The following is a 23,505-nucleotide window of genomic DNA, read 5'->3' as shown; positions in this document are numbered from 1 at the left end:
GTTGGTTGCTTTCCCTCTGCCCTTTTGCCCTAGCAAATGTTTTCCCTGCCTTTCATTTCCCCCTCTTTTCTTGGTTTTCTCTTTTCTCAAGCCCTTATGGAGAAAGAATAAAAAATAATAACTACAGGAGGCTGAGGCAGGAGAATTGCCTGAACCCAGGAGGCGGAGGTTGCGGTGAGCCGAGATCGCGCCATTGCACTCCAGCCTGGGTAACAAGAGCGAAACTCCGTCTCAAAAAAAAAAAATAATAATAATAATAATAACTAAAGTGCCACTTCTGTTTTTAAAACATTTTATCTTTTTCTTTACTTGCATTGGTGGTGACTTTCCTCCTTCCTTAGAAGGAAGAGAATATAATCTTTTGTTTATATTGTGGTCTACTTAAAAGTGAGTTTTCTTACCTTCATTTTAACAGAATTTCTAAAGGCAGGTGACAGTTTCTATTTCTGAACCTTAAATTTCCCTGGTGACAACTTTACCAGGGCAACCTTTCAAAAATCTGTAAAACAGATTTATTTAATATTTACTGGGTATGTTTAGTCTGGTGGGAGGTGGGTGCATTTTGTGCCTGTACCATGAGACCACTTACAAAGAGTCAATGACAAAGTGACAGTAATTCTCTTTTAGTAAACTTAGGATGCTCTTATTTTTTGGATCCCTAGCTGCACAGCCTCTGGGAAAAGTCTTTAGAGAATAAGGCACAGGAGGAATGACTAGTACCCGTTAGCCATTTGATTGGGGGCAACAGGGTGCTATGGACCAGTGTTAGCTGAATAACTTTTCTCAGTCCAGTCATGATTATCATAATCACAGTGATTTAGTGCCACCAATTCCTGAAAATCCTGCCAAGGGCAGCATGAAAATGTACCCAGGTAAGAGCTTCCCAGCCCTGGCAAAATAAGAGAGTAGGGCAAAGAAGAGGAAGAGTGAAGGGAGGGCAAAACAGCAGGATTTGGTGACCACTCTCAGGAGAAACATTGAGAACACCTACAAGACAGAGACACTATTATCAGAAAACGGGGCAATGAACACCACCACCACACACACATAGATATGGATATGTATTTTCCCTTTTGTTTTCTCTTTGGGAGTCTTCACCCACCTCAACTCACATTCAAAGGAGCACTATGGAATTAGGGCAAACGTGTAATTGTGTGGTGCTATCTTACAAACCTATAACTTAAATAAATATGTAAAAATATATGACTCAGGAGGAAACAGCAGAGTGGAAGAGAGCAAAGGACTTGTCATCTGACAAACACAAATTCAGAGGTTGGGTGGAAGCAAAAGGTTAAAGGAATGCTAAATAGTAGTGTTTGGTAATGACAGGAGAATAGACGCTCAAATGCTCAGAGCTCGTAAAGGTGAGTTTTAAAATCAGGAGTTACTGAAAGAAGGTGGAGTCCATGTTAGTTTGGCCCACAGGCCTGGCAGTGCATAAGGGTAGCTGGCCGGCTTTCCTTTCTGCCTTGTTCTCCTGGAGTGTGTTATCTGCTTAAGCTGTGTGGCAGAGCTAGCACATCGGACCCCTGTGAGAGCGTCTCCTACAGGCTTGGGGTGAACTCTTCACTGTCTTGTTGTCTAGGCCATGGGCTTCAGGAGACTGTGTCAGTGTCTGTGTGCCTCTGCTCAGAAGGCTACTCTCCGGTGACCATGGGCTCCAGTTCAGTGACCTACATGGACAACATGGCTTGCAGGCTGGCTCGTCTGCTGGTGATGCAGACCGATCGCCTCACAGCCAGCAGCCACCAGACCCTGCTGACCCCATTTGCCTTGAAGGCAGAAGCGCTGCCTGCCTTGGATGAGGAGCTCGTGCTGGCTCTGACCCATCTGGAATTGCCTCTAGAGTGGACTCTGTTGGGAAGTTCTTCACTCGAAGGTGGGTCATCACCAGAAAACTCAGATATCTATCTCTTCTGTGTGTCAAGTTCAGAATGTTCCTTACACTGTACTGTGTGTTCCCCTGGGCAGGTTTTCCTGCCCACTTTGTACCTGAACTTTGCTCTGATATGGAGGGGTTCCCTGAGGTCCTGAGCCACTCATCTCTGGACTGGTTTATGTGACTGTGTACCAGGAGGTTTGGGGTAAATGAAGAGCCTTGTCTCAAGTGGGGAAAGACTATTTTTTGAGCCAGCTGCTCGGGGCAGTGGCTCCACTTTTCTTGGCAAGTTTTCTTGCTGTGAGAAGGGGACATTGCTGCCCTGTTTCCAAATAGGTAGGGTCATTGGACAAGAAAGATAATGTCGCCAACTCTGTGAAACACTTAGAAGACATGTGATCACATGGGAAAAATAACCAATGCACTGACATCTTTGAAAATGTCAGTGTCACTGAGAGCATTTGTGCTACATTTATACTAGTTTTTGAAGTACAAAAGACCAAATGGACTCTGAATACCAAGTATTTGGAATCTGTGTGTGAACAGGGCTATAGATGTTATATATAGGCCCATAGTAGACATGAGGCTAGACTGATCAATAGATGCTTTTTAAAAATGAAAAAAAAAATCTTTTTTTGAGAGATGGGGTCTCACTGTGTTACTCAGGCTGATCTTGAACTTCTGACTTCAGTGATCCTTCTACCTCAGTCTCCCAAAGAGCTGGGATTACAGGCATGAGCCAACATATCCAGCCAGTAGATACTTTTTATTGGTGATTACAAGTTATATAATTTTATTGGAAATACACAGATGTCGTTTTGTGATTTATTGAATACAACATATATTATTGCTGTTTTTTGTATTCTTCCTGTGACCTTAGCTTTGGGGTCAGATGATGCTATTTTTGAGAGTTTCTGCTTCCTGATAAATTCTAGTTATAAGTTTCAGGTTGGCTTAAATTTGATCATGGATGAGATTAAATCTACTACTCTAGGTAAAGCGGTGTGAGTTTTGTAAATAGAATTGTAAGGTTATAAGTCACAATCAGAGAGGATCTCTGTTTTTTTTTTTTCATTTAATCAGGGTCACATTAAAACTCTCCTAGGCACTTAATGATGTCTCTTGTTTTTAAGACCTTGGATGAGGGAAATCACAAGTTTAGTCCAGCACTGAGCCATCCCTGAATCCTGTGTGCTGCACTCTGCTGTGTGGTTGCTGATTGCTATGTATGGAGTGGGCTCCCTGAGGGTGTGGGTTGTGTTTATTCTGCTCACTGTTATATCCAAGGACTCAGCAAAGAGATATGAAATATAAGGGGGAGTTGCAATGATGATACTTGAAAGGTCTGAGCATATACCATTGATTCATTCAACAAATTCTTAAAAAAAATTTTTTTAGGGACAAGGTTATCTTTGTTTCCTAGGCTGGAGTGTGGTGGCACAATCATAGCTCACTGCAACCTCAAACTCTTGGGCTTATGTGATCCTCCTTCCTCAGCTTCCCGGGTATCTAAGATTACAGGTGTGTGTCACATGCCTGGCTAATTAAAAAAAAAAATAGTTTTTTGAGACAAGGTCTTGCTGTATTTCTCAGGCTAGTCTCAAACACCTGGCCTCAAGCAATCCTCCCACCTTGGCCTCCCCAGTAGCTGGGATTATAGGTGCCTGGCTCAACAAACACTTCTTGAACTCTTGCTATGTGCTAAGCCCTTATATAAAGGAGAATTGCAGTAGTAATACTTGATCGTCTCGAGGTATGCCCTTTCTATCTCACATATGTAAGTGATAGATGACAAATACAATCTATATTAATATATAGTATATATAGATTTATGTATCTATGATACATATTGTCTATATCTAAATATTATATACATATAATGTTTTCTGGCTAAGAAACTTCATTTCCTCAAGCCTCTTGGATGTTTTAAAAGGTTCCTAACTGTAATCTTGGAAGGTGGTATGTTTGTGTGTGTGTGTGTGTGTGTGTGTGTGTGTGTGTGGTTTTTTTTGAGAATGGATCCATTTGACAAAGCCACAAAGGTTTCAGGATTTCTCACTTGGTGCACTCAAGCCCATGAGTAAGGAAGAGCATCACAGCCTCATGCAGGGGCAGATGTGGGGCAGCTGTAGGTCAGTCCCAGAGCTCCTCCCCAGGCTGACAAGTCTCTCAGCAAAACAGCTTGGTGCCTGCAGTGGTTTAACTTGTGCCTCTAAGAAATTACAAATTGTTGAAGGTTATGGAACCACATAACTGCCCACAAATAAGCTTAAACTAAAGGTCTCCAAAATGGAATTCATGTTACCCACATGCCATATTTATTTTTCATGCTGATATTTAGAAATATGTTAATACTGTCTGGTATTTAATATGTGGATTACAATAATACATATATATAATTTTACATTCTGGCATGTCTGGTCAAAGTTATTTTTAGGTAGAGGTACCTAAAAAAATAAGTTTGGAGAACACTGAGCTAAACTCCCAAGTTGTCAAAAGTCATCTTATTGCCATTTCCCTTGCTGTTTGGAAATATATTCTTGTTTACCAAGCTTTTTAGCTGTTGCAGCCTTTGATTTATCCATATCTTTATAATGGATAGATTTATGTCACCAGGAGGTCCTTTCTGACTCCTCTGCCAGTATTTATATATGATATATGTATTTTCATGAGACAAAAACTTGAGTGGTTTCTTTTCACGGTAAAACGCTTTTCTATTCTAGTGTCCTAGTTGTTAAGAAAGACTATGTACTGTGGAGCCAGGTTCAAATCCTGACCTTATTACCTCCTGGCTATGAGACCTGGGCAAGTTATATTAGTTCTGGTGCTGCACCTTTTTAATTCCTAAAATTAGGCATAGCAGTAGCTGCTTCTTTGGCTGGTTGTGATGATTAAATTAGCTAATGTATGGTAAGACCTCTGGAATAGTATCTGAACATATTAAGTTCTCAGTAAAAGGGGATGTTGGTATGTGCATGTGAATACATTTTCATATATAGAGTGTATTGTTTGCACTTGTATGTGCATAGATAGAAAGCAAATACGATTGGTTTGGACAAATGAAGCTAAAGGCAAAGTATAAAATCCTGGCATTGTAAACAATTCCTTGAAAATTTCTAGGACTGTTTCTAGACTTTCTCTAAAGGCAGTTTATGGTATTTGAGGTAACATTGTCTGCGGCCTAGACTTGTAGTGTAGCTTCTCTGCAATCTTAGTGGCAAGCCACAGGGTCAATCCTCATGTTTGAAGCTAAATTTTACCCTTAGGTTCATGACCATCTTATGAGATCTGATTCAGCCTACTGTGTGTTTAAATCTCTATATCTGCCTGTTCACACTTCAGTTCTGGTGTGTAGGTATGTAAGGGCTCATATATGGATAATGGCTCATTTTAGACTGGTAGGTTTTAACAGATGTATTTATCAGGACATTTCTCTTGAAATTATTCCAGTTAAAAAAAAAAAACCAACAAATTGGGCATTTAGATGAATAGATTGAAATATAAATTTTTCTGTGTCAGTTTTAATTTTGTACTTTAGAAATTGTATTAGATACTAGATAGAAGGGAAACATGAAATTTTTGTTGTGTTTACTAAACCAAGTAGTTGGACACAGATTAATCATTTTATGATTGGGAATAAGCACGAGCATTTGGTGAAGGACTAACATTGATTTCCTAGATGAGCTGGGTTGTATTAGGTTTTTACAATGCATACGTACACTCTATGGCTGTATTTTGACTCATTGCCTATTCGTAATCATTTGGGGGGGGGGTTCTGCTAATCTTGAACTGTTTTGGATTTCTTTTTTGTTGCACTTTTAATTTAATACACTTTTAATCTAATCAGTTAAAAAACTCTTATGTGCTTATACATCTTTTCTAGTATACATATTTTATTTGTATTGCTTGTCTTGAGGTAGATAAATTATAATAATGAAGTGAGAAATAAACTGCTACATAGGTCCCACTCGGAGTTATGATGTATTAGTGGCAGTGGCATCACAGGTGGAAAACAATTCTTTCCCTAGTAATTATTTCTCCCAGTACTTACCAAAAATTATTTTAATGCTCAGTGTTCACTCTTATTAAAAATTCTTTGTGTTTATTTATTTATTATTTCTCCAAATATAAATAGATTTTACTAAATAAGTATTCATTGATTTCTGTTATGACTTTTCTTGGAAGAGTGATCAAAACCTTACTGTGACACATTACTGTATTTCTTGCATTTTATAATAAACTTCTCATTTTTTTCCCCTTGTCAATCATTGAGAGTTATCAGGAAGGACTGGGAACCTGGAAAAAGGACAGAGTCTGAGTGGAACATGGATCTCATAACAAAAAGCAGAGTCTTCTTTCAGCCCTGTGTCTTACCCATCATTAGTCACAATGCAACTTCATTATGTGTTCAAGGAAAGGAAATATCCCAGATTTTATTTAATTTTAGACCATAAATAAAATTGGATTTCCAGCTCATAAAAATTAAGCCCATTTCTTTTATGAAATAGCATTCATAATAGAGTCTTGTGCAGGGTCTCAGAAGCCCAAATTTGTAGTAAAGTGTTGAATAGTAATATAATTATCCAACAGAATCTCACAATTTATTTTATTTTATTTTTGTTTAGGGTTTTTTGCTTGTTTGTTTTTTATGCAGAAATCTTTTCTCAGAGATTTGTATAATTTTGACAATTAGGTTAACTGGCATAACAGATTCTAATGTTTTATGTGTTGATGCTCAGATGACTTTGGAGTTGAAAGCCCCCGCACCTTCCTGCTCCATCAAACTACCTCCCTTTACTTATGTTCCCAGTAGCTTGACATGGCTGGCAGGCACCAAGTTTGCCATCACCAGTGAGGGGCTGCCATGTGGGTAAAGAACCCAAGGGTACTACAAATGGCATCTCCCAAGACAGATGGCATCATTCCTGTGAACATAGTCACTTCTCTCCTAACCTATGAAGCAGGTCAGGCTTGTCCTGGTTAGGTTTTCTAATTTAAGAGAAAAATAAAGCCCACTTCCTTAAAAAAAAAAGTCATATGAAGAATATTTCTCACATATGTTTACACATATAAACTAATATATAACAATTTGGAAGACTCGATATTTTTTGCCAGAATAAATTACTATTACTTTGAAAAATGAACTTGGACTCTTCTGTAGTCGTCTAGGTAAAAGTAGTTCATATGATCAAAGGTCTCCTAACAGGCAGAAGTTCTGCTCATTATGGACAAATGGTTAATTTGTTTTATCAATCATGAAAATATAACCAAACCTGTTTTTATTTTATTTATTTATTTATTTGTTTATTTTTTTGAGACGGAGGTTCGCTCTTGTTACCCAGGCTGGAGTGCAATGGCGCGATCTTGGCTCACCACAACCTCCGCCTCCTGGGTTCAGGCAGTTCTCCTGCCTCAGCCTCCTGAGTAGCTGGGATTACAGGCACACGCCACCATGCCCAGCTAATTTTTTGTATTTTTAGTAGAGACGGGGTTTCACCATGTTGACCAGGATGGTCTCGATCTGTTGACCTCATGATCCATCTGCCTCAGCCTCCCAAAGTGCTGGGATTACAGGCTTGAGCCACTGTGCCCGGCCTATTTTTTATTTTTTGAGACAAAGTCTCACTCTGCTGCCCAAGTTAGAACACAGTGGCGTGATCTAAACTCACTGTGACCTTTGCCTCCTGGGTTCAGCCGATTCTCCTGCCTCATTCTCCCAAGTAGCTGGGACTACAGGTGTGTGCCACCGCACCTGGCTAATTTTCATATTTTTAGTAGAGATGGGGTTTCACTGTGTTGGCCAGGCTGGTCTTGAACTCCTGACCTCAAGTGATCCACCTGCCTTGGCCTTCCAAATGCCAAACGTGGTTTTGTAAAGATACTACCATGAATTGAATCTGCAGGGCAAAAATATTAAGATATTTAACAAAACAAAGTGTTACCTGGTAGATTGCTTTGTCAAGTTTAGAGTTAAGCTTTTCTGCTGCCTTTATAATTGGTTCTATGAGTGAAAGAAAAATTTAAGGTTAGCCAATTGAACTTTTGGAACTCTTCTACAGGACTGTTTTGGACTTAAACACACTGATGTATTTAGAGGATCCAACTTCTCTTTCTGTGGGTCTATGGTTGGTTGGACAGCTGTTCCCAAAGAAAACCAATTGGTGGAACTATGAGGACCCATTGAGGATGGCTTAGAGAATTTAATATTTTAATTATTTATTCCAAAAATTAGATTAAGAGCACACTCCTTAACTTGCATATAAAACCAACGAAGTTCTAACAACCACAACAGATTTAAACTTGAATCCAGAAATTAGAGAAATGATTCATTAGTTTCAAGGATAAATCCAAGTACTGTCTATTTATATAAGTCACAGCATAATTAGTACTTTACCTAATGTGTAGGTAAAGTAATGGATGTTCTTACTACGAAGAAGGGTCATTAGTATAATGCTGTGCTCTTGCCTTAATAGGGTCTTCATACATTAGTACCTTTAGAAGGAGGATGTTTGTTTTTCTGTGCTTTACACATAATGGAAAGAAAAAGAAAAGAAATACAGAGGCCCAAAAGGACGTCAGAAGAAAGTTTATAAGAGCTGGGGTATCCAGCAGTTCTTTTTTGCCCCTAAATTTATTATTTGTTAAAATTTCAATAGGTTTTTGGGAAACAGCAGGTGTTTGGCCCAGCAGTTCTTAAAATGTGTCTTGATTGTTTGATGTTCACTTAAGTTTAAAAAACAGTTTTAACATTGCTTCTCATCTGCAGGAAAAGCCATTACGTGGGAATTAACACTTCATTGTGAAAGAGTGGATGGGAACTACTCATTTTATGTGACAGTCACATCTTGCTTCAAGCCACATACCCTGAACCTTCTAGGCAACAGGAGAAGGGAATGTGTGTCTTAGCAATGTTTAACAGAGAAAAATATCTGTTTCTCTTTCTTTGAATAGAGAAAAGAGATCTGTAGCTAGTAGAATTTGTTTAATGATTTAAATGGAGCATGGCTTGTGTTTTTATCTTTGAATACTGTCTGCTGGCCTTAGATATAGAAAGAAAATAGAGCAAGGCCCCAGAACCTGGCACTATAGGTTGGCCTGATGACAGCACTGCGTCCAGGTCTTACTAACCAGAGAAGGGCAAACTGATTTATAAGACTTACTTGCTGGCCTACAGACAAAGTAAAATGTCAGCTTTGTTACTCTGCTGTAAAGCTTTGTACTGGATACAAGTTTGAAATAACATTAGCTGAAACATCAGTGGGTAGGAAATCCATAAAGGACAGATTTATTACAAAATACAAGTTTCCAGTATTTTTTTCTAAGTTTTGAAATTAATACATTATGAGTAACAACTGATTCTGGGATTTTGTATGTTCTCTTGGAAATTTTGACATTTTTTAAGGGGTTGGTACACAGTCTTGCTGTCTAGCTTCTGTCACTGCTGCTAGTATCTATTTTCTGACATTTCAAGCTGGTAGTATATTCCATCTGTTGCTAAGGTAACCCACTGGATGAACACTAGGGGTGGAGAGAATGTTCTTGAGATCCTATGGCACTTGTTATGATGGTAAATCAATAAAATTGTTTCACAATCCTCAGCTATACATATGTATATTATTTGTGAAGTTTTAAATCCTTAATTTCAAAATGTCTTCTTTGTCTTACATTCCTTTTGTAGTTTTAATTTTCGAAGAATATGTTTTCTGGCAGTAAAGAATTTAATATAGAATTAAACTTCTAAGGAAAAGGACTCCTCTCCCTCCAATCATTTGAATTTACTTTTCAGTTTAAGTAGATAAACTCTTATTGAGCACGTTCTCTGTTTAAAGTACTACATGTTAAATAAGAAACAGCAGCTTAAACTCTTCCTTAAAAAATAAGCTTCCTACTTTTGTCTGGCAACAATGGCCCTTAGACTGGAACAGAGAATTACACATTTATTCTCACATCTGGGAAATAGAACATAATAAGGTTGGATTCAGGTCACTTTTTCTCCCTCAATTATAATTTTCAAGGACAAAAAAATGTAAATGAAGGCTAACAGCCTATCTTAATATGCTTGCCAAAGGATTCAGGATTGTAGAAAGTTCTGAAGTCCCATTCCTGACTTCCTTCCTCTGGGGCTTTTCTACCCTTAAAACATAGCACAGACTGGGTATGGTGGCTCATGCCTGTAATCTCAGCACTTTGGGAGGCCAAGCTGGGCGGATCATGACATCAAGAGATCGAGACCATCCTGGCCAACATGGTGAAACCCCATCTCTACTAAAAGTAGAAAAATTAGCTGGGTGTGGTGGCACATGCCTATGATCCAAGCTACTCGAGAGGCTGAGGCAGAAGAATAGCTTGAACCCAGGAGGCAGAGGTTAAAAACCAAAAACACACACAACACCCTCCTCCACAAAAAAGTAGCAGGATGACCATAGCAGTTTTTGCTTGCATGCAGGAGATTAAATTGAATTTGAAAATGACAATAAGCAAGGAATTTCTTCATAATCTTGAAGGAGAAAGCTAAAATTTTGCTATTCTCATAGATTTCTTAATAGGGTTTGAATGCTGGCAGTTGTCCTTGTGCTACTTTATCTACAAACCAAATGAAACATTGGTTTGTAGATAAAACATTGGTTTTAAAACTACCAATGTTTGGAAGTTAAAATGCTCATGATTGAAAAAGTTGGGTAGGAGATATCTGGGGAGGAGAGTGGGGCAGGGAGCCAGAGGAGATGGTATATTCTTAGAGAAATGACCAATTGTGCATCACATTGCAAAGTGACATTTAAGAAGGCTTGTCTTGATTCTCTCAATTACAAGCCTTGGTGTGGGCATGAAGCTGTATAATAGAAGCCACAAAAAATCTTCCATAATCCTACCCTAGGTTTCCACATACCTACTGTCCTCTTCCACACCTATAACTGCAGTTGTTTTTATTTTGCAAGTTTGACATGAGAATGTATGTATGCTGTGTGGCAACACATCAGGTCAATATCTGGAGGAGAGGAGGGCCTGAGTGTCAGGCTTGAGCCTGGGTCCTTAGAATTCACTCAGCTCAGGTTCCTTCTGCTTGTTTTCCCCTCACTCTCATCAATTTGTTGATTTTTTTAAGGTTTTATATGTGTGTGTGTGTGTGTGTTTAGTTTTAGATGGGGTCTTACTGTATTGCCTAGGCTTTTGTCTCAGACTTCTGGGCTTAAGTGATCCTCTTTCCTCATCCTTCCAAGTAGCTGGGACTATAGGTGTATGCCACCATGACTGGGTCATTTTTTTTTTTTTTTTTGTGGAGATGAAGGTCTCGCTATATTGCCCAGGCTGGTCTCCAACTCCTGGGCTCAAGCAATCCTCCTACCTCAGCCTCTGAGTAGCTGGGACTACAGGCACAAGCCACCACATCTAGCTGGTTCTATTTTTTCTTGCCCTCTTTAAAAAATCTATTTTGAGCATTTTATTCTTGTATAAATTTTTCTCCATAACTCCCATCTTTCCATCTGCAGTTTATGATAGGAGATATAAGTATATATAGTATTATATAAATCAATTCCTGACTTTTTTAAAAAAGAAGTTCCCAATTCTTTTTTTTTTTTAATTTTTTATTGCATTTTAGATTTTGGGGTACATGTGCAGAACATGCAAGACAGTTGCATAGGTACGCACATGGCAGTGTGTTTTGCTTCTTTTCTCCCCTTCACCCACATTTGGCATTTCTCCCCAGCTCCCACCCTGCACTGGCCCTCCCCTTTTCCCCCCAATAGACCCCAGTGTTTAGTACTCCCCTCCCTGTGTCCATGTGTTCTCATTTTTCATCACCCACCTATGAGTGAGAATATGCAGTATTTCATTTTCTGTTCTTGTGTCAGTTTGCTGAGAATGATGTTCTCCAGATGCATCCATGTCCCTACAAATGACATGAACTCATCATTTCTGATTGCTGCATAATATTCCATGGTGTATATGTGCCACATTTTCCCAATCCAGTCTATCATCAATGGGCATTTGGGTTGGTTCCAGGTCTTTGCTATTGTAAACAGTGCTGCAATGAACATTCGTGTGCATGTGTCCTTATAGTAGAACGATTTATAGTCCTTTGGATATATACCCAGTAATGGGATTGCTGGGTCAAATGGAATTTCTATTTCTAAGGCCTTGAGGAATCGCCACACTGTCTTCCACAATGGTTGAACTAATTTACACTCCCACCAACAGTGTAAAAGTGTTCCTTTTTCTCCACATCCTCTCCAGCATCTGTTGTCTCCAGATTTTTTAATGATCACCATTCTAACTGGCGTGAGATGATATCTCAATGTGGTTTTGATTTGCATCTCTCTAATGACCAGTGATGATGAGCATTTTCTCATATGTTTGTTGGCCTCATATATGTCTTCTTTTGCAAAGTGTCTGTTCATATCCTTTGCCCATTTTTGAATGGGCTTGTTTGTTTTTTTCCTGTAAATCTGTTTGAGTTCTTTGTAAGTTCTGGATATCAACCCTTTGTCAGATGGGTAAACTGCAAAAATTTTTTCCCATTCTGTTGGTTGCTGATTCACTCTAGTGACTGTTTCTTTTGCCGTGCAGAAGCTGTGGAGTTTGATTAGGGTCCCATTTGTCTATTTTGGCTTTTGTTGCCAATGCTTTTGGTGTTTTGTTCATGAAGTCCTTGCCTACTCCTATGTCCTGGATGGTTTTGCCTAGATTTTCTTCTAGGGTTTTTTATGGTGCCAGGTCTTATGTTTAAGTCTTTAATCTATCTGGAGTTAATTTTAGTGTAAGGTATCAGGAAGGGGTCCAATTTCTGCTTTCTGCACATGGCTAGCCAGTTTTCCCAACACCATTTATTAAACAGGGAATCCTTTCCCCATTGCTTGTTTTTGTCAGGTTTATCAAAGATTGTATGGTTGTAGATATGTTGTGTTGCCTCCGATGCCTCTGTTCTGTACCATTGGTCTATATCTCGGTTTTGGTACCAGTACCATGCTGTTTTGATTACTGTAGCCTTGTAGTATAGTTTGAACTCCAGTAGTGTGATGCCCCCTGCTGTGTTCTTTTTGCTTAGAATTGACTTGGCCATGCGGGCTCTCTTTTGGTTCCATATGAAGTTCATGGTGGTTTTTTCCAGTTCTGTGAAGAAGGTCAATGGTAGCTTGATGGGGATAGCATTGATTCTGTAAATTACTTTGGGCAGTATAGCCATTTTCACGATATTAATTCTTCCTAACCATGAACATGGAATGTTTCTCCATCTGTTTGTGTCCTCTCTGATTTCATTGAGCAGTGGTTTGTAGTTTTCCTTGAAGAGGTCCCTTATGTTCCTTGTGAGTTGTATTCCTAGGTATTTTATTCTTTTTGTAGCAATTGTGAATGACAGTTTATTCTTGATTTGGCTCTCTTTAAGTCTGTTATTGGTGTAGAGGAATGCTTGTGATTTTTGCACATTGATTTTATATCCTGAGACTTTGCTGAAGTTGCTGATAAGCATCAGTTTCAGGAGTTTTTGGGCTGAGGTGATGGGGTCTTCTAGGTATACTATCATGTCATCTGCAAACAGAGACAATTTGGCTTCCACCTTTCCTATTTGAATATCCTTTATTTCTTTTTCTTGCCTGATTGCTCTGGCTGCACCATCCTGGGTTCAGCTGTGCCCACAGTGAAACTCTCCACCCGGAGCGTTTGGAATCGCCGTTTTGGTTGTCCCACTGCGCTGGCCCAAACGCCGTTTACCTGGAATCTCCCGGCCTGGCTCACTGTCCAAGTCCCATTCAATCAGATGGATATGCCAATCTGCCCTCTCAAGTCTCAGATTGCTGGTTCAACAGGGCACCCGGACCAGTGCGCTTTGTGTGGAGTGCTGTGGAGTGCTGCTGTGCTGTGGTGCTGGCCGCTGGCTGCACCAGCCAAAACCGCTGTGCTGGCATCCCGCGTCTCTCCTATACCTGGGAATTTCCCTATTCTGTGGGCAACAAAGATCCGTCTGGAAATGCGGCCCTGACTCACCCTCCACGTGTTCACCGAGAGCTTCAATCCTGGGTTGTTCTCACTGTGCCATCTTGAGTCAGTCCTCTAATTTCGTTCCCAATTCTTAATGTATATGACTCTCCTATGTTTCTTGTCAAAACATTTAATTTTTATAGTCTTGGTTTTTTTTTTTCATCATTGTTGTTGGCTTTAATATATTTTTTCTTGAAAAGTGCATGAGATATAGCACTGCAGTTGAGGCCAATTCAAGCTATCCTTTTTATAATGGGAGGCATAATGGTTAAGAACTTGAGTTTTGGAGGTAGAAAAATCCTTCATGTTTCAAATCCTTCATGTTTTATATACTACTTAAGTGAGCCTGGGCAATTGCATAATTATGTCAAGCCTTAGTTTCTGCCCCTATAAAGTAAGAATAATAATAGTACATATATCTAGAATGGCTGTCAGGATTAAATGACATAATGCATATAAAGTACTGAATAAATGTTAGCTCTTTATAGAAACAAGGATGGCAAAATATTTATCATAGTCACTGACACTGAGTAAGAACAAAATAAATGTGATATGGTGGTTCGTGTCTGTTTTTCACTCATGGTAATCATTGCCCATCTGTATTCCTGGTTGACTTTTTTCCAACCTCCCCATCCTCCCTCCAGATATGGCAGCACCTTTTATACTGATTTCTTGTTTGATTTATTCCATTTACCTTCCTTTTCTAGTCTCACCAGAATATCCCTTGTTAATTGTGCCTTACTGAAGGAAAGGATGAAATAATCCATTGAAGCTGTAGGTCATAGCCAAAGATTATCATATTTCTAATATTTTTCAATCTGTGACTTTGGACACAAGACTCTGGCCTCCAGTGCAAGGGCACTGAGTGGACCCTGCCTGGCTGTAGGCAAATATCTGTTGAGTGGCCAGTTTCCAGTTTATGTTTGAAGGCAGACTACCAATGCAGACTTCAAAGGGCCATCTGCGAGGCATGGTGAGTCCACACTTTTCCCGCTTGTCAATAATTAAATTAGACTGCATGTATTTTCATTTGTCTCCCAAATAGAACAGGGTCCCTGGAGAGTCAAGTGGGAAGATGTCTGAGAATTCTAGCTCCTTTGGGGTGTAAGTAGTGGGGAGATCTCGCAGAAGAGTGCCTGTACACGGTAGCCTATCAGCAAATATCTGTTGAGTGAATGAATCTGGACTTGAATCATAGCCTTGAAGCAACATTAACAAATGAAAGAAAAATGGATACAGGCTGGAAATAGGAGGTATGCCATAATTGCTACTTACAACACCTAATGACTGCCTGCTGCCTGAAGCATGGGATTATAGCACATTTGTCTTAATAGTGCATCTGGTATGCTACATTGATGCAATTACAGTGCCCCATAAGCAGGCAGCTAGTTCCTTGCAATTATACCTTTAAATTGTAACCAGAGGGAAATTGTTATCAAACATACCACATATCTATTTAGTGACTGTTTGTTTTATTTTTTGTATTAAAAAGATCAGACAAATATGTAAAACTGCTTAGTCCCCCCAATACTGACTTTAATAGTTCTCGAAAGCCCGGTCCCATTTGTTATTTTCATTACAGCCCCCTGGCAGTCCCAGGTAGTAGGCTAGGCAGATAACATGTTACTTTTACAGATCAAATCTAACTTGAAACTTGAGAATTAAATGGTTTTCCATCGAATTCTAGTTATTAGCTGTAGGCTCGGTATGTGTTCAAATCCAGAGCTTTGAATCCTTCGTATACCATCTTTGCACCATACAGTGTTGTATCTGGGTCTTAATATCTTAAAATGGTGGCTGTCTGCATAATTTAGTCTGGAAATGTCCCCAGAATGTGAAGGTCAAAAATTGAGTTGGCATCTTGAAATTCTGATAAATACTTTTAAAAGTTGCAACTGATTTAATACTCATTCCACAAGCTAAAATAAAGTATATCTTGTCAATATGAGATGCAAAATCCAGAAAGTATATTCCGATGTTATACATCACGATGTGAATTTTCTGGAATGAATGTCTGTGTGATGGGTGTTTTCCCAGATTATTTTCAGATGATCTGTTGCCAGAGGTGGTTGTAATATGAGTGTCTCAACTGTGCTGAAGCAGAAAACAAGTTTTAGGGAGCAAAAACCTGCCTTTATGCTTGTTTCAGTCCTCCTCCTCCACCTTTTGGGTTTATGATCCAGCCATGCCCACCATGTTGGTCTTGTGCTCTGTGGAATATTCTGTTTTTATGCCTTTCTTATAAGTGTATTTGTATTTGCAATTCTTATCCTGGACTCACCAACTTCTGATCTCCTGTATAAAAGGCTGATTTGTTTATCTACACACCAGAGCTCTGAGTAGGCTGTGTAAATGGAAGATGCTCTAAAGCACAACCCCTTTCTCATTCTGATTGAGAATCCTGAAAACATCTTAAAGATTGTGTATTATACCCATGCCAAATTCTCTCTTCTACTCTCCATGTAAATTTTTGATAATTTTTTTCATTGTCTATACTTTTTGTTCATCATTTTTGGCATTTTATAAATATCTGTAAATTTTCATATCATGATACATGATGTAGGTTGAATTAATTTAATAAGCAGATCAGTTTTCTTGCAGTCCAGGCAGTTTCCTTACTTCTATTCACATTCTTTGTGTCTAGAGCTACAAAGAATGAACTAAGCCTAGAGCTGTAGTTCAGCAGAGAGTGATTTCATGGGCCAGATATTTATAGACAGTCCCTGATTTATTATGGTTTGATTTATGGTTTTGATTTTATCATTATGTAAAAGCTGATGGTGTGAAAGCAATATACATTCAGTAGAAACTATACTTCAAATTTTGAATTTTGACCCTTCTCTGGGCTAGCCATATGCAGTATGATACCCTTGTCATGCTGGACAGTAATGGTGAGCCATGGCTCCCAGTCAGCCAGCCACACAATCACAAGGGTAAACAGCCAGTATGCGACGGTGCATACATTGTGTGGCCAGTGGTTTTTGGATATTGTGTTTTATTTGTGGCCATCCCATCTTATCTACAAAACACTCATTTTCAACTTACACTGTTTTCTACTTACGATTGGTTTATTGAGATGTAATTCCATTGTAAGTCAAGGAGTATCTGTATTTAATTTGGAACAAAAGTAAGCTAGCTGTTTGCTTCTCAAGGGCAGGGACCATACCCATTTTTGTATCCACAGGGCCTGGCAGATAATAATGGTCTCATTTCATTTAATGTTTGTCTATTGAATGAAATAGATGAACAAATTAAGACCTGCATGAATACGTATGTGATTTTGGACATCAGAATAGAACTTATTTTAATGAGTTAAATTTAATGTTAATTAAAAAAATCTTCTAAAAATGTATTGTGTTGAATACATTTTAATGGCTCCACTCAGGTGCTGTGAAATATTACTTAGCTCTAAAAAATATAAGTACTTCTGAATAAACTTGTATTTAAAATGCTATTTGCTTCTAAGTGATTGTATCCATACCATTTTAGCTTTTATATTTTGCTAAATGTTTAAGCTCTTTCCTGGTCTAGCAGTAAGAAATGTAAATTAAAAATAACTTGTAAAACTCACAGAATGCTCTTTTTGTTGTTCTTTGGTAAAATCTTACATCTAATAGGTCTTAATTAAGAGCTGACTGGGTAGGCTGTGTTATAAAAGGAAGAAATATAAAAGTTGTATTTTGCTAATCACTTATTTATTTAAATTAGCAGAGCCCAACTCTGGCTTTGCATTGGATTCACTTGAGAATCTCTGGAAAAGTATGATGGCTTAGCTCTGCCAGAGAAATTCTGATTTAATTTTTCTGGAAAAGACCTTGAACATCAGTCTTATTAAAAAATAATAAAATAAGCTAAATAATTAACCAAGTTCTCCTGAACTCACAATCACTGCTAGAGGAAATGTAAATTATTACTACCACTTTGGAAACCACAGCATCATTATCTAATACATTTAGATAAATGAATATCTCATAGCAAATCCATTCCACAGCAGTTCCATTCCTACCTATAAACCCTAGCAAGAAAACATGTTGATCTGGTTTGGCTGTGTCCCCACCCAGATCTCATCTTGAATTGTAACTCCCACAATTCCCACCTGTCATGGGAGAAACTGGTGGGAGGTGATTGAATTATGGGGATGGGTCTTTCCTGTACTGTTCTTGTGATAGTGAATGAGTCTCATGAGATCTGATGGTTTTTAAAATGGGAGTTTCCCTGCACAAGCTCTCTCTCTCTTGCTGCCACCATGTAAGAAGTGCCTTTCACCTTCTGCAATGACTGTGAGGCCTCCCTAGCCATGTGAAACTGTAAGTCCGTTAAACCTCTTTCTTTTGTAAATTGCCCAGTCTTGGGTATGTCTTTATTAGCAGCATGAAAATTGACTAATACAGTAAATTGGTACCAGTAGAATGTGGTGTTGCTGAACAGATACCAAAAATGTAGAAGCGACTTTGGCACTGGGTAGCAAACAAGGGTTGAAACAGTTTGGAGGGCTCAGAAGAATACAGGAAAATGTGTAAAAGTTTGGAACTTCCTAGAGACTTGTTGAATGGCTTTGCCCAAAATGCTGATAGCAATATGGACAATAAAGTCCAGACTGAAGTAGTCTCAGAATGAGGCTCTTGTTGAGAGCTGGAACAAAAATAACTCTTGTTATGTTTTAGCAAAGAGACTTGGCAGCATTTTGCACCTGTCCTAGAGATTTGTGGAATTTGGACTTGAGAGAGATGATTTAGGGCATCTGGCAGAAGAAATTTCTAAGCAGCAGAACATTCAAGATGTGACTTGGGTGCTGATAAAGGCATTCAGTTTTATAAGGGAAGCAGAGCATAAAAGTTTAGAAAATTTGCAGCCTGACAACATGATAGAAAAGAAAATCCCATTTTCTGGGGAGAAATTCAAGCTGGCTGCAGAAAGTTGCATAAGTAACAAGGAGCTGAATGTTAATCCCCAAGACAATGGGGAAAATGTCTCCAGGGCATGTCAGAGGTCTTCATGGCAGCCCCTCCCTTTACAGGCCCAGAGACCTGGGAGAAAATGGTTTCATGGACTGGGCCCAGGGACCCCATGCTGTCTGCAGCCTAGGGACTTGGTGCCCTGCATTCCAGCCACTCTAGCCATAGCTGAAAGGAGCCAATATAGAACTCGGGCTTTTGCTTCCAAAGGTGCATGCCTCAAGCCTTGGCAGCTTCCATGTGTCAATTCTTGACACAGAAGTCAAGAATTGAGGTTGGGGAACCTTGGCCTAGATTTCAGAGGGTGTATGGAAATAAATGCCTGGATGTCCATGGCAGAAGTTTCCTGCAGAGGTGGAGGTCTCATGGAGAACCTCTGCTAGGGCAGTGTGGAGGGGATATGTGGGCTGGGACCCCCTACACAGAGTCCCTACTTGGGTATTGCCTAGTGGAGCTATGAGAAGAGGGCCACCATCCTCCAGACCTCAGAATGGTAGGTCCACTGACAGCTTGCACTGTGCACCTGGAAGAGTCACAGACACTCAACACCAGCCCATGAAGACAGCCAGGAGGGAGGCTGTACACTGCAAAGCCAAAGTGGCAGAGCTGCTCAAGACCATGGGAACCCACTTCTTGCATCAGTGTGACCTGAATGTGAGACATAGAGTCAAAGGAGATCATTTTTGGAGCTTTAAGATTTGACTGCATTTTGGAATTGCATAGGGCCTGTAGCCTCTTTGTTCTGGCCAATTTCTCCCATTTGGAATGGGTGTATTTACCCAATGCCTGTACCCACATTGTATCTAGGAAGCAACTAACTTGCTTTTGATTTTACAGGCTCATAGGTGGAAGGGACTTGCCTTGTTTCAGATGAGACTTTGGACTTCGGACTTTTGAGTTAATGTTGAAATGAGTTAAGACTTTGGGGGTCTGTTGGGAAGGCATGATTGGTTTTAAAATGTTGGGAAGGCATGATTGGTTTTAAAATGTAATTTGGGAGGGGTCAGGGTGGAATAATATGATTTGGCTGTGTCCCTACCCAAATCTCATCTTGAATTGTGACTCCTACAATTCCCATGTGTTGTGGGAGGAACCTGGGGAGAGGTAATTGAATTATGAGAATGGGTCTTTTTTGCACTGTTCTCATGATTGTAAATGAATCTCACAACACCTGATGGTTTTCAGGATGGGAGTTTCCCTGCACAAGCTCTCTCTCTTGCTGCTGCTATGTAAGACGTGCCTTTTGTCTTCTACCATGACTGTGAGGCCTCCCTAGTCATGTGGAACTGCAAGTTCATTAAACATCTTTCTTTTGTAAATTGCCCAGTCTCAGATATGTCTTTATCAGCAGCATGAAAACAAACTGATACACATGCAAACATAAGAAAAAATATTTTACCTCATGTCTGTATGTGTATATATATATATATGTGTGTATGAGAGAGGGAGACAGAGACAGATAAACAGAGAGGTATACTCATACCAGTGGACCCCAGGAGTACAAATACCCTTCTTCCTATCCTGGTCACATTCTTCTCTTTTTCCTAAGTGGTTTTATGCTGACTTTCATAGTAGCCATTTCCTTGCTCTCTTTATGGTTTTATTACCTATGAATATGTGCCTAAGTAATAATTTTAATGTTTACTCTTTTTGAAGTTCATATTAATTGAAACATATTCTGTGTGTTTTGTGACTTGATTTTTCCCCTTTGACATTATATTTATTACTTCCTTCTGTGTTAATATGTAATTTATTTTGATTGTTAGAATGTTATTGTATTATTACACTGCAATTTATTCCATTAATGAACATTTAGATTGCTTTGAATTTTGACCATTTACATTTTTTTTTTGCAGGTTTTCTTGCTAGGATTTACAGGTAGAAATGGAATTGTTGTGGAATGAATTTGCTATGAGACATTAGTTCCTCTAACTTTATTAGATAATGCTGCTGTTTTCCAAAGTGGTCATAATAATTTACATTTTCTCTAGCAGTGACTGTGAGTTCTAGAGACCATGGTTAATTATTTAAAATATATAATTAATTTTTAATAGGCTTTTTAAGAACAATTTGTTCATGGCAAAATCAAGTCAAAGGTACAGATATTTTCCATATATTCCCTTCCACTACACATGCACAGCTTCCCTTATTATCAATACTCCCCACAGAGTGGCACATTTGGTTATGATTGATTAGCCTACATTTGAGAGATGAATTTTGTTGTTTTTGAGACAGAGTCTCACTCTTGTCAACCAGGCTGGAGTCCAGTGGTGTGATCTCGGCTCACTGCAACCTCTGCCTCCTGGGTTCAAGCAATTCTTCTGCCTCAGCCTCCTGAGTAGCTGGAATTACAGGCACCTGCCACCACGCCTGGCTAATTTTTGTATTTTTAGTAGAGACAGGGTTTTTCCATGTTGGTCAGATTGGTCTCAAGCTCCTGACCTCAGGTAATCCACCTTCTTCCACCTCCCAAAGTGCTGGAATTACAGATATGAGTCACCATGCCCAGCCCAGAGGTGATTTTAGTTTTTAATCTCCCAAGCTAAGCCTTCAGCTAATTGAAAGGTATGGCCGGGCCTTGTGTAGATATGATAATGGTTCCATATTGATCAGTAACAAAACCACTTTCCTTTAGTAACACTCAAACTGTCTGGCCTTCCTTGCCCTTGTGCTTTAGATGCATGGAAATTCTCTTCACCTGTGCTGTTTTTGCAGTTAGTAACCATAGAGTTAGGACAGGATTGAATACTCTAAGGAACCTTGGATCTTTATTGTGACAGACTCATTTCATGGGCAAAGAAATCAATGCCCAGCAGAGTGAGAAGCATGAACTCTGCACTCCCTTCCGACCTGGAGCCAATGGCCCCCTGTTATACAGTAAGGAATGGTGAATGGCACAGCCTGTTCAGTTCCTTTTTGTGTCTCGGTGGTCATGCTTTCATGATGTTATAGGTCATACCTTTTAATGTTTGTCATTAGAGCAGTTATTACTAATTCTGCTTTGGTTACATTAGTTCAAATAACTCCTGGCACCAACCAAACAGGCAGAGACATTTATTTAGTTAAATAAATTATTTTAAACACTCCCATCTCTGCCAAATTATATAACTTCTTTCAACAGTTTTTTCCTGGCTGCTGTTGAGAAATCTGAAACTCTATGACAAGCAGAATTATTTATATATGTCATGATGCTTCCTATTTCAAGCTGTTTGCCTTACTCTGGACTCTGAACTCTCACACTGAATGAGAAGGCTCTCTCTTACAACATTTTGGTCAGTTTTTATTTGTTTTCTTTAAACATCAGAAGATCCTCTCTTCCCCTGCCTTCCCTTCCCCCATCCCCCCAGGAAATGGGTAGATTCTCAACAGTGAGCCATTCAGTTCCACATGCTTACTGTTCTCTCCCATTGAACAAGTTGTAAGGATGGAGCTAGGAGAGAAGAGGGAGCTGGATTAGCAGAACAGGCTTGGAGAGTTCTCCTGGTAGACGAAGCAGATCTGCCCACACTCACACTGTCGGTCAGGTTGAATACGGTGAATTACACTCCAGGTTTAATGGTATTTAGGGCATTGTACCAGACACTGCAAAAAGTGTTATTTTAATTGATACCATGCTTCTGTTTACCAATGGTATAATTTGAAAGGGGAACACAGACAGTTTAGATGTTCCCTTTTGATCATTTTTTGGGAGGGGAAAGAAAATTACAATCCATACAACCATGGGTTATTTCTCACTATATTCAGATTGGGAAATACGTCTTAGAAATTCTATCCTGGCCAGGTGTGGTGGCTCACGCCTGTAATTCCAGCACTTTGGGAGGCCAAGGTGGATGGATCACCTGATGTCAGGAGTTCGAGACCAGATTGTCCAACATGGTGAAACCCTATCTCTACTAAAAGTACAAAATTAGCTGGGCATGGTGGTGCATGCCTGTAATCTCAGCTACTCAGGAGGCTTAGGCAGGAGAATCACTTGAAACTGGGAGGCAGAGGTTGCAGTGAGCCAAGACTGCGCCACCGCACTCCAGCCTGGGCAACAGAGTGAGACTCTGTCTCAAAAAAAAAAAAAAAAAGGAAAAGAAAAAGGCCACCTAGTATGCTTGGTTAGTATCTCATGCTGACAGGTTGTCCCGTGTTGGACATGTGCATATGTGTGCATATGTATATTTTCTACCTGATCCTAACAAATCTCTTCCTGGTTATTATTTAAAAAGGAAGAAAAATGCAAATATTATCAAACATACCCTGCTGTGAATCTAAAAACTAAAACCTAACTTTTTAATCAAATGAGTATAATGGTCAAAAAGCTAAAAGATAAAATAGTCAAAGATAAGTTCTTTGATAGCTAACATAGTTCTTTATAAATTTTTATAAAGCTGAAGATATCAAGTATATTAAACAGTGTCTGGCAGGAGTATACTGCCTTGTCTGTTTCTAGATATTATGGTATTTTGAATGTTATTTTACTGGGGGATGTGTTCCATGTCACACAGACAATTGATAGAGCAAATATACTGAGAAGTTGGTGGCATTTCACTGTGAGGAGTTCATTTACATATTTTAAGCATAATGCCTTACATTCATTGATCTAGATATAGAAATTACAATATAAAGAATTAAAAATGTAAACTAAACCTCTTTTTTTTTTTTTTGCATTCATTTATGGTGGAGTGTTTCCTTCTAATTGTTTCAAAT

At 39.2% G+C, this 23,505-nt stretch overlaps 1 protein-coding gene across 5 annotated transcripts in view; it reads left to right on the top strand.

Annotated features, from left to right (window-relative positions):
• The window catches only part of ARHGEF28 (Rho guanine nucleotide exchange factor 28), a 333,758-nt gene that overhangs the window by 132,534 nt on the left and 177,719 nt on the right, over positions 1-23,505 (top strand). For all 5 annotated transcript variants that reach the window (XM_035291420.3, XM_035291419.3, XM_078365895.1 and 2 more), the window contains exon 4: positions 1,586-1,879. In XM_035291420.3, coding sequence (XP_035147311.3) covers positions 1,586-1,879 — 294 coding nt within the window. The remainder of the gene's footprint in view (positions 1-1,585; positions 1,880-23,505) is intronic.

This window comes from Callithrix jacchus, chromosome 2 (assembly GCF_049354715.1).
Source record: "Callithrix jacchus isolate 240 chromosome 2, calJac240_pri, whole genome shotgun sequence".
Classification (NCBI taxonomy): domain Eukaryota; kingdom Metazoa; phylum Chordata; class Mammalia; order Primates; family Cebidae; genus Callithrix; species Callithrix jacchus.
Note: the sequence above shows the minus strand (reverse complement) of the source record. Positions and strands in the feature narration are given on the sequence as shown.